The following is an 11965-nucleotide window of genomic DNA, read 5'->3' on the forward strand; positions in this document are numbered from 1 at the left end:
GTATAGAGCAGCTTGATATGCTCAGCATGTAGGCAGGGAGCACCTGAGGAGATGGCCCATTAATGCTTTCAACAACCCAGGGAGGTAGAAGTAAAAAGTGAGACCTGGGGAGACATTTCCTCTTTACTCCTGATAGATGGAACAAGAGATGTTGGAGATGCGCCAGGCCAGCTTTCCGAAACACAAAAGCTAAGTTCTTTGGACCAGAGATGGGGGCTTTTTTAAGGTGATGGGCATTTTGAATGCAAGCCTTCTCCATACCGTTTCTCTCCCAGGACTCAGAGGTACATGCTGGAATTTGCACTCATTTTTCCAGTGCGTGGCAGCCAGAAGCACTGCATGGCCCCTTGCATCTGAGACTCCCTCAGTGGCTGAGTTCACATGACATGACAACCCACCCTGCGAAATAAGCTATGCAGTGTGGATTGCTGTCAGAACAACCCATGGTGAGCCAGACAGATGATCAGGCTTACTGTGAGTTGTTCTTCCTCTCCTTCTCCTTCAATCCTCCAGCTAGCTCTGGTGCATGTCCCAGGGGGCTTGGCGGCAGAACCTGATTTGTTTGCCACCAAGGCCCCCTCCCCACTCCAATCGTGGTCCCAGTCACATTCAGAGCGTGTATTTTTTTAATTAAATGGGGCCGAAAAATGTTTTTATTATTTTTTTAGCTTCAGCAATGTGCACAGGTGTCTTTCTAATTTTTTTTCGGGGGGTGGTCAGTCTTTCACAATGTGGAGGTGCATAATTGCAGCTGTCAAACTATATACAGCCTTGCCTTGTCTATTGCCTTGTGTGTTCCAGCTGTCAAAGGGAACAAATTGTACTAGGAAAGATACAAGGTAATTGTCAAGACAGGGCTGCTTATATGCTGGTTTGACAGCCTTTGACAGCTGACAGTTCGGGGGAAAGGGGACCGCATTGGTCGCTTAGCAAAGTTATCTTTCAATTTTAAAATGTGGGATTTACTCTTGGGGGTCATCCCTTCCATTCCACCTCTCCCCGGCTCTCCCCCAGGGTGATCTAGGGACCACCCATTTGTGAAGCTTCCATTTTGGGCAAATGTCAGGGCATAATTTTTTTTTCAGATGACTGACAGCCCCTCCCAAGTGCCACTTGGGCACTGGTGGAGGCGCTTGTCAAGGGCTCCTTGGAGGTCTCTCTCTGTCTAAACCAGTAGCCAAGTCCAGACACAGACAAAGGAATTCCTTTCAAAGCTTTATTCTTCTTTTACAACTTAACAACTATACCGATTGCAACTAGATCTGAGCAGCACAGTACCTATGCCCTAAGTTGGAACAGTTGGTCCCCGTTTGAAAGGGAATTACTGGCAGACCCCTGAACTTAAGGACTAGGGAGAGTCCCTCCCCTTTTCCCTTGGAGCCTCTGGGCACAGCCGTTGTTTGCGCGCCAACCTGGCACTTTGCCTCCTTTCCGCGCCCTCCATCTGGCACCGCTCTCTGCGTCTGCGTCACGCATCCACCAAGTCTGCTATCTGTGCTTGGTCACTCCCTGGACTGCTAACTAAACTAGGAATGCTAGTGGGAGGAATCTCCGTCAGCTGTTGGTCCTGGGAAAGAGGAGCGCGCTCCTCTCCCAGGAGCGACTGCTCTTCCTCAGAATCAGAACTACTCTGGGATTCTATGGGCTCAGTGTCCACCCTGACAGCGCTGTCACTGTGACACAGGTGAGATTGCTTGGCAAGAGTGGCAGGGGTTTCTGCTGTTCTAGCCTGAACAGCTCACCCGCCAATGCCTGCAGGCTGTGATGGGTTGGCAGTGCCGGGTTCAGATGACATGACAACCCATTGTGGATACAACAACCTAAAACAAGCCATGGGTTGTTAGGACGGCTAGTTGCCCACACACAAGCCACCCTGTGGGAATCAGCCCAGGTTTACACATCCAGTTTGTCATGTTGTGCGAACCCAGTCAATGGCTGGGTTTGCGCAATCAGCGGTGGGAAAAAACCCACCGAAACTTCTTCCTCCACTCCTACATGTGCTGCCTGCCCGCCATTTGCCTAATTACCCACAGCACGGCTTGGTTATCCTGTTGTCCGAACCTGGCGCAGCGCATGGCGGGGGTGGCTTCTAAACCACCCCACAACCCCCACAATAAACCAAGTTTTGTGGGGTGGTTTAGAAGCCACCTCCACCATGTGCTGCGCCAGGTTCAGACAACACAATAACCCGCACTGCATCGTGGGTAATTAGGCAAATGGCAGGTGCATGAGCAGCATGTGCAGGGGGTGGGGGGAGAAGCCACAGTAGCTTCTTTCCCTCCGCTGATTGTGCGAATCCAACCAATCTGTGATTTACTGAGAGAGTGAAAGCCATGTGTTGCTGCTGCCAAACTCAGTGAGAAGTAGAAATAATGGGGTTGGGAGGAGGCAGAAACAGAGTAAATAGAGGTTGAAGGGAAAAAAGTGGAGTAACAGAAATTGGGGTTTCAGAGAGACCCATTGCGTAGAGAGAAGGGAGGGAACACACTGGGGTGTGGAGAGCCAAGTTTGTGGAGGACATCAAATAATTCAGGATGAACACCCAAGGAGACTGAAGAATTCCATCCTGGGTGAATGCAGAGAAAAGTTTCAGATGGGATTCAATGCAAGTAAGTGTAAGGTGATACACTTTGGGTCAAAAAATCCCAACATCACATACGTATACACTGATGGGATGAGAACTGACTGGGGCAATCAATGAAAGGCATCTTGGCATCATAATGGGATAGTTCAGTAAAAATATTAGTTCAGTATGCTGGGGCAATGAGCTGGGCAAATTCAGTGTTAGGAAATACAAGGGAAAGGGTTTAAAATAAAATGGCAAGTATCATAAGGTCTTTATATCTGTGGTGTATCTATATTTGGAGTAGCGTACAGTTCTGGTTGCTCCCTCTCAGAAAGGGTGTCCTAGCACTGGGAGAGAGACAGAGAAGGGCAACCAAAAAAATCTCGAGGTTGCCCCTTCTTCCCTATGAAGAAAAGCTTAAGGGTCTGAACCTTTTTAGTTGAGACAAAAGACCACTGAAGAGGGGGATGTGATAGAGGTGTGGCAAGATAAAGGTTTCACTCTCTCTCCTAAGACTGGAGTCCAGGGTCACCCAATGAAATTGATTAGCCATCATAGTTAACTATGTGTTCAGGACAGTATACCAGTTACTGAAAATCAGTTACTTGAGGGGCAAATGGGGCCACTGTTGGAAACAGCTGGACTTTGGTCTCATCCTGTAAGAGCAGTAATGTTCAGATGGAACACAGAGAGACCTGTAGGGTTGTAGAAACATACGCTAGTAGGGATTGTTTAGAGATTGGGATCTTTGGGGGTGTGGGTGGGGGAGAGAAGACTTTGCACTGTGTGGTGGAGAGGAAGGGGTGGAGAAAAGGAGGAAGAGGTAACAAGGAATAGGTTCAAAAGGAAGGACTGCGTGGAAGATGTATAAAAAATATTTTTGTACAGTTAACACAGAAGTGTGGCCCTCAAGAAAAATGAAAAAGTGGCTCACGTAGAGATCTGAGCTGTGATTTGACCCCTCACATAGAAAATGAAGGGTAGGGTGTCAATGTACATGATCCTTTGCCCCAAAGGGCCAGAGGATGGAGGATGAATCCCCTTTTCAGTGGGCTTCGCTGTATATTATAGTTGCAAGCAAACACTTGAACTGTGGCCACCAGTCACAAGCCAGTGAAACCAAGTTTTGAATTCAGGTCCTCTGATTTGAACATGTCTGTCCTGAATGCTTTTTAACAGCGTGTTCTCTTTTCATTGCAGAAACAAAAACATCAAGTTCAAAATAGGAACGGCATACTATACTGCAAGTTGTGGAGAAGCAGTTAGCACTCGTGATATTTTGTAAAGCTTCCAAATATTTCATTTTATATTGTCTTAACTTCACAGCGTCAGTATTGTACAGTCTTGCAAAACTGGACCTAGAGTGACTGCGTTTTTCATACTACTTTATATGCAGTATGGTCACTTTAGAGTCCCTGGCTAATATCCAGAGGATTATATACGCATCTGAATTTTTGGAGTCTTCCTTCCAGTAGCTCCCAGCACGTAGACCCACCAATCGCAATAGCTCCCAGCACGTAGGGAAGGGCCACAGCTCAGTGATAGAGCACATGCTTTGCATGCACGAGGTCCCACGTTCAGCCTCTGACATCTCCCTGCAAGGCTGGGAAAGACCCCTGTCCGAAACCCAGGAGAGCCACTACCAGTTAGTGCAGAGGGTATTGAGCTAAATAATGGTCTGACTCAGTGTAAAGCTTCCCATGTTCCTAGACCGAGAAGCGAAGTTTGAAAAGCAAGTTTGTGACTTCGCATGAAAACTGTTCAAAGGGAAACGCATTGGGGGGAATAACACGTGTTAATTTGTGTTGCTTTCCCTTCTCGAGCCTAACTCAGATGTTTACAATACAGTTGGGATGTTCTGTTTGGGGAGCTGCTGAAAGAAAGTTCCCTAAAACTTTGGTTATTTGCACACCTCTGTGGATTATAGCTCACAGAATTACTACAGCACAAGTTGTTTGAAGACTGCAGTAAATATATAGCATTGGAGATGCTGAAAGTAAACGATTTGTTTTTCAAACATCACAATTGCCTTTTAATGTTGGTTGACTGAATCATAATTTACAGCTGTAACTATTTCAGATAAATGTGGTTTGTCTCCCCGTTTTTTCCTAGCTTGTTTTAGTAATATAGGGTTGCGTCCTGTGTACGGTTTTCCTTCATGGGTGTGAGCTCCAAATTTTTTGTACCAGAAAACTGGAAAAACATGGGAAGGGTTTGTATGTATAAATAACAGATGTCTCCATAAGTCTGACAGGGTATGCTGAGATGCTCCCAAACTCTTGGAATATGCTTGTTTACCTGAAAGTCAAACACATGTCTAAATCTTCCCATCCTCCCCCCCCCCCCACAAATTTACTGGTGGGAGTGACTTGTAGGGAGTGAAAACTATTATATGGGGAAAAGTCTCTGAAGAGCTCAGCATTGTTCTCTGCGCTGAGACAGCAGATCCTGTGCTCTGCTGTGTTGGCGTTTTAATCTAAACAAAAACTGAATGACCTGGCTTGCACATAACGCCAAACCATGGTTTATTTAACCCATGGGTTATTGAATTATGGGTTGTCACACTGTGTAAACCCAGCCACATTATAACAAGCCATCATTTGTTAATCACAACCCAGAAAGAGAACCCATGGTTTGTTGTTGGGTTGTTTAAACCAGGGGTTGTCATTACATACAAACCCAGAACTCTGGGTAGTTTATGGGATGTTTCACCAGGCTACAGAGGTGGCAGTCAAGAATGATAAAAACAAACAGCTGCGCTACATGCTGGTACTACAGCGCCACAAAGGCATTCAGGATATAGGGAGGGAATGGGCAAAGGAGGAGGGAAACAAACAACCAAGGGATTGAGAAAACAAGCCACAGTTTGTTCGATTGTCTGCCAGACAATGCCTGGTAGGGCAACAAACCATGGGTTAACCATGGGCTAGAATTATGTGTGAACAAGGTCAATGTATAGTTAAGATGGTGGTTCATTAAGGGTTGAGCAGCTTCTTCCACAAGGAGAGGCTGCTTTTTGGTTCCCCCTTTAGACTCTAGGATCAACTTGTTATGTCCATCCACTTTAAGCTGCACTCCTATACAGCATTATCTGGGAGGAAGTCCCACTGAACTCAGTGGGGCTTACTTCTGAGTAGACATGCACAGGATTGCACTTGCAGTGGCTTTTTAGACTCTTCTCTATATTGCATTGCTTGATATCAGGGTGCTGCGATGCCAGGGAGCAGAGGCAGGTCTTCCAACAAGCTGGCCAGTTGCCTAGACATGGTTAACATCACCAGGTGCAACCCCAAAGACTCACAAGCTGTACCAAATGCAATCCAAAAGATATGGGAAATCATAACTGAGTAGAAGTTTCTCTCTCCCATCTTGATCTATATTCAGATCTGTTCTCTTCTGGCTTATATTTCATATTCATGTTATTTTAGTGCAAGGCAAATATTTTAGTTTACAGTAACTTAAAGTGTATAGAATATTTTAATATATTCATTTTTGTAAAGATTTTTCTAGTATTTGTAAACACATATTCTAATCTTTGAAAGTATCCCGATGATATGCAAGTTGCTAAACTAGTCACTTCTGTTATGAAAAGCGAACTCAGTGTAAATGCACTACGATTAGTTTCTCATGGGCATAGAAATGTTAAATCTGTAGATATTTTGAACGTTTACAAGAGTCTTTACACGTTAAAGTCCTCCAAAATGAATGCTTCATTTAAGAAAAGAAAGAAAACGGTATGCTTTGTTTTGGCATATTCATGCTATTTTGCACTAATAAGAATTTAACTTTGTAACATTTTTGTGTTGCTTCCAGAAAAATGTGTATTAGTCTAAAGTTAAAGCAAATTTGCACATATTTGCATGCTTTTGTGGCATACATTTTTCTCTTTCCATTAGTTTTCTCAGTGGCTTGTTTTTTGCCTTAGTTATATATCCTAATAGTGGTATCTAGTAATCTTTTTACCTGAATCATCTTATCACTAATGTGCCAGCTGCTTCACATTTTTCCTACATGGGAGTAGAGAGAAAACTCTATGCACACGAAAAAGAGATACCTGGACAATGGTCACAAATGGCAGTGTAACAGTGTGCATGTTTATCCTCAACCATATGTAGCAAAAAACGTTACATGTGAAGTAGCTCTTAATAGGAATGTTAATCTGTTCCTAAACAAACAAATGTACTAAACAGAGGTATTTGGACGTTGTTTTATAAATAAATGGTTGTTTACCAAATTAGAGCCTAAAATGGCTGAATTGTGCCAGTACACTAGGTGAAATACAGCATAAAGGCACAATCCAACAGGAACACCATTTTTGTAAACAGCGGTGGTCTTTCCATTCATTTGAATGGGCCTTGTGCAGGTTCCTGTTGGTTGTAGCCCTTGGCATTTAAATAAGATTTAAAAAAATAATAATTTTATTTTGAAACCTGGTTAGATGCATATGTGCAATAAAGTGAGTATTTTGCACTTCATTTTTCCATCAATGCCTAATAAATTAAGATGGGAATTACTTGATCTACAAGATCAATTTTAAAGTGGATTATGGTAACGTTAGTGCTTTACAATCATTCCTTGTTCACACTTGCAGTACTACTTTGAGGAAGGCCACTTATAGTCCATTTTACAGATGGGGAAACCGAGGCTGAAAGTGACTTGCCCAAAGTTACACGGTGAGTCCAGGGTTTATGTAGGACTTGAACCCAGCTCCTTCAGTGTCATTCCCTGCACTGATAAAAATGATGAGGAAGAAACATTTGGACAAATGACTGCCAAGATGAGATTTGGTACATCAGAACACAACTTGTGGCCATTCCCACCAACCTTAGAGTAGATATGCTGATGCAGCTTTAAGTACTGCATCATAATCTATGCCATGAAAAAACATGTTCAAGGCCTTCTTGAATTGATAATAAATTAAGTAGCGCTTTCTGTTGGCTATTCCCGAAGAATGGGAAAAGTTACATCAGTTAGGTTTTTATATGATAGTGGCAATGGATTCATTTGTGGCTGGGTGAATTGTGCATATCAAGCTGAAAAAGCCAAGCCTGTCTTATAACTGCATACTCAGTTAAATATGTTATACATTCAATTCATCACAGGAATTCACTTCACATATTAACTTTTTCCGAGATGAATTTTGAGCAGCACATTGGAAAGGGGGTCTCAGTTATACTACCTATATGACAGTGTGTCTATTTTTTATTTGCTGACACATATGCATAGAGTGAAACTAACGAACGTTTGTTCGTTTGCATTGTGACAATATACCCTTTCCTACTGCATATATGCAACACCCATGTCAGAAAAAGTATGTGAAGCAGCCATAAGGTTCTGATTCTTCTTAGCAATGAAAATCATACAAGTTACAATGAATGCAGAATATTTTATATTGTTCCTAACTAGTACTGTGAAATCTAAACTTTCTACGGCCATGATCTTCAAAGCTGGAGGAAGGCCTTGAGGAGGTCCATGTGGTTTTCAGGACCGTGTCAGTTCTTCCCTGAATTGTCATAGACCAGCAATGTGCTTCCCTCCACCTTGATCACCACACACTACTTCCAATTCTGGATTGGATCCAGATCTGTCGGTGGCCATGAGGTTGAAAAAAAAGTACCTTTATATATTAAGGGGAGACTTAAAACAGTTGTGGCTTTTTAAAGACAAAAACAAAAACGTTTTGAGTTAAGGAGGCATGCTGTGAAAGAATGTGAGAATTCTTGTTGTATGGCTACTTAGCTACTAATAACTTTTGATTGTAGATACATTACTTAACAATATGATCTGTTGAGTATATCTGTGAGGTTTTTTGCACTTTGAGTTCATATATTGTTTTTAAGGGTATGTCACGACTACCAAAGGTAAATTTGTGGTGGTGTTACTCCGGACCTGATTTTCTGTGTAAGTGTGCTTAAGCCAATAGGGTAGCTATTATATAATTTGTCACATGTCTACAGTCCCCATATACATCAAATTAGTATCATGTATACCAGTTCTTTCTGTAGTTCCCCCCTCCCCCCTTTACATTGTATAACTATTTTTGTGGCCCAGTCCTCTCAATAGCACTTAAAATGTATAAATTCCACTCTAAAGTTTATATTTGAAGCCTATTCTGTTTAAACTTAAGTATCTAATCGATATACTTGGATATCTGACCCCACTATAAGTTCACTTAAAATATAAATTAAATTAGGCTATTTGAGAAACTGGTGGAAACTTTTTGTTTGCCTTTGTAAAATATACATGTATCATCTTGTATAAAACTGAATCCATCCTGTAGCACTTCAAAGAATAATAGACTTGGTATGAAAGTTATAAATAGAAAAGTCTGTACTATTTATGACATACATAATTTAAGATGTTTTGTGACTATGGGTATCTAGCTATGTGAACAAGAAACTGGCTTAGTTTGGACAATCATAGCTGTTTAATAAGCTGATATGAACTAGCCTTTTGCTCACACATGCATCCTGTTTGCAGTGTGAGCAAACCAGGAAGCCTTTAACTATAGTTTCCTGTTTCATCAAAACCAGGAAACTATGCTTACCAGCTTCTTAACAAGTCATGATATTCAACCAGAGTTTGAAGTTGTTGTGATATCCTGGCTTGTTCTGAAGCTGGTAACCATAGTTTGCCAGTTCAAATGAAATGAGAAACTGTGGTTAATTAGAGACTTCCTGGTTTGATTGCTTGTATTGCAAAGGGAGGAGCAAAGAGGCTGCATACGTGGACAAAAGGCTCATTTCATAACTTGGCTTATTAAGCCAAGATGATCATCTGAACACAGCCATTATGTATGATTTATAGCAATATTTGACCATAGTTTTTAAGTAGAGCACATCAGCAAGCCATAGACTAACAAAAGTGAAACCATAGTTAACTGGAATGTTGAGACAGTTAAACCCAGCTAATTACTGTCTTCTGGAATATGACTGAAGTAGCCTCTACAAAGAAATCCAATATTTTGTACAACAAAATAAAAGTAGCATTGTTATTTGTAACAATAAAGTGATTTGTCGTACTAATCATGTTTGCCTGTGTACTTTAAAAATATGTATACATAAATGAACGAATGGAACTTTTAAAGGTAGTGGCTCTGTTTACAGGCAGGTATTTTATGTAATCTAGAAAGCGCCTAGAAAAATCTATTTTATGAGATGTTTAATAAATTAAATCAGAGCACAAATGTAGTAATTGCAGAATTTAGATGCTTAAAAATTGCAGCTTTCCTTTAAATCACTTTTAGCATTAGTTGGGAAGATAAGGTCGTAAGTGTGTGGGCTATGCCTACCAGCATCTAGAGGGGAGGAATGAGCAATGTTTCAGCACCCTCCACAGCCTTTCCCATAGCTATAAGCAGCTTCATTAGGGTGCGCCTAACCTTGTAACGGACTCAGTTAAACATAAAACATGTGAACAGTATCCAGTCTAGGGCTCTGAAGCTCCAAGCTGATGTAATATAGACCATCAGAGGGCAGTTAGAATTCTATTCGGAGCAATTTACTACTTTAGCATTAAGTACAATCATAATGGAAATATCATGAATTGGAAAGGTTCTTTTTAGGACACGATATAGCGTAGCCTCCCCTAACCTAGTGCCCTCTAGATATTTTGGATTATACCTCCCATAATCCTTGTCCATTGGCCATGGTCACTAGGCCTGATGGAAACTGTAGTCCAAAACATCTGCAGGAGGGCACCCCAGATTGGGGAAGGCTGATATAGTGAATAAGCAGCTGGCAGCAGAAGGCATCACTTGACTGTAGAGATTAAATATATTCAGATATGTTCAGGCTTTCTTCAGCTACTTAATCATGAGCTTTATAACCATAGAATTTGGGCATAAATATTAAGTTCTATCCCCTCCCTTCCCATTGTATCTGTAGTGTGCTACAAATAAGTATCAACACAGCAATACTGATAGCCAAGGTGTGTAGCATGAGAACCCATAATGCTTAGCTATAGAAAGAAAGTAAACTTACAGGAACCCACGGATATAAGTTTATTTTATTTGGATGTTTTACGAACATTTAGGGTGCAATCCTATGCATGTTTAGACAGAAAAACACCCTATAACTCCTAGAATTCCCAACCAGCAGGGCTTTTTTCTGTCTAAACATGCACAGGATTGCACCCTCAATTTGTTTCTGTGCTAGGTTATTTTTTCATCCAACTTCAATTTCATTCAGTTGGAGGCTGGGTTAGTTATATAGTGGCTCAGTATAAGACTCCCATTGTTTGGAAGAATGCCTCATGCACAAGAGTTAAATTACCAAGCTAAAAAACCTTTTCCTGAAGAACAAATCAACCCAGGATAGCTTCATGCAAAGGTGGATCAAGAGACAGTTCTGATAAACACACTGTAAAGGGCCAGTGCATTGTAACAACATATTCCAGGAAATTAAGCTGGCAATTTGCCAGTCCGGCTTCCAGACAGACAACTTTTCAGACTATCACAGCTGGTTTTTTTTAAGTGCACACTATCCACAGGTTGCTGAAGACAAATTATGAATAAAAACAAACATTCAAGTTAATTTCCCTTACATCGTTGGGGATGATTATTTAGAGAAGTGTTTTTTTTTAAAAATGAACTGTTCTGGTAGGGAAGCCTCTGAACACTAGAAATCTGTGCTGATACTCGACACACAAATATCAGGCAAGAATTACACTTGGTTGCTAATTCTATCCTGCAGGGATCTCTCTACAGTTTAAAGTTCACTGCAGTATGAACTACAGTTTCTTTACCATAGTGGTTTACAATGGGGGCTGCTTCCCATACCAGAAGACATAGGGATGAGCATCCAGCTTGCATACCATCCCTCACCACTTGCATAACTGTTAACTGCTTGTGCTATCATCCATTATGAAAAGGGTGGGCATGCCTGTGAATAAGGTCTACTTGAGTTAGCCTTGATTTATATTAAAGCCCCCATGCCCTGCCATACATGTAACCTACATGTCTAGGTTATAGAAGAATCAGACCTGAGGTAGCATTTGAACTTTTAGCTTAAATAAAGACTATATAAAGAGGTCAGCATTTGGTTCTACTACAGGGCCACTATGACAAGTAGGATGATGGATCAAGGCTTTCATGAAGTGGGAGACAAGGAGAAGAGACAGGAAATAACAGCTGCTGTTTCCTACTCAATGAAATCTTGATGCTGGACCATGGTTTTTCAGAAGCTAGAGGCACCATAATTCTCCGCAATGTCATTTGCAATGGGGTAATCTCCTGTTATGCACCGAGCTGAACCGAACCTGGTGACAGAAGCTTTTATTCAATAGCAACAGACTGATGCTGCCTCACCACAATCATGCCACCTAGTGTACAGGCACAGGCAATCTTTGCAACAATCTGTCAATCTACAAAATTAAGTATGATTATTTAGGTATACTGCA

At 41.6% G+C, this 11965-nt stretch overlaps 1 protein-coding gene across 2 annotated transcripts in view; it reads left to right on the top strand.

The window, feature by feature from the left end:
- The window catches only part of HCFC2 (host cell factor C2), a 48633-nt gene extending 39044 nt beyond the window's left edge, over nt 1-9589 (top strand). Inside the window, exon 16 of one of the 2 annotated variants that reach the window (XM_084809639.1) lies at nt 3767-9589. In XM_084809639.1, coding sequence (XP_084665765.1) covers nt 3767-3792 — 26 coding nt within the window. In that variant the 3' untranslated portion in view covers nt 3793-9589. Of the gene's footprint in view, nt 1-136; nt 290-3766 lie in introns of those variants that run through there. The other variant, XM_084809637.1, reaches the window with a different exon arrangement.
- The last annotated feature ends 2376 nt before the right edge of the window (nt 9590-11965 follow it).

This window comes from Heloderma suspectum, chromosome 7 (assembly GCF_057233095.1).
Source record: "Heloderma suspectum isolate Gila_16-S chromosome 7, 16-S_ref, whole genome shotgun sequence".
NCBI lineage: Eukaryota > Metazoa > Chordata > Lepidosauria > Squamata > Helodermatidae > Heloderma > Heloderma suspectum.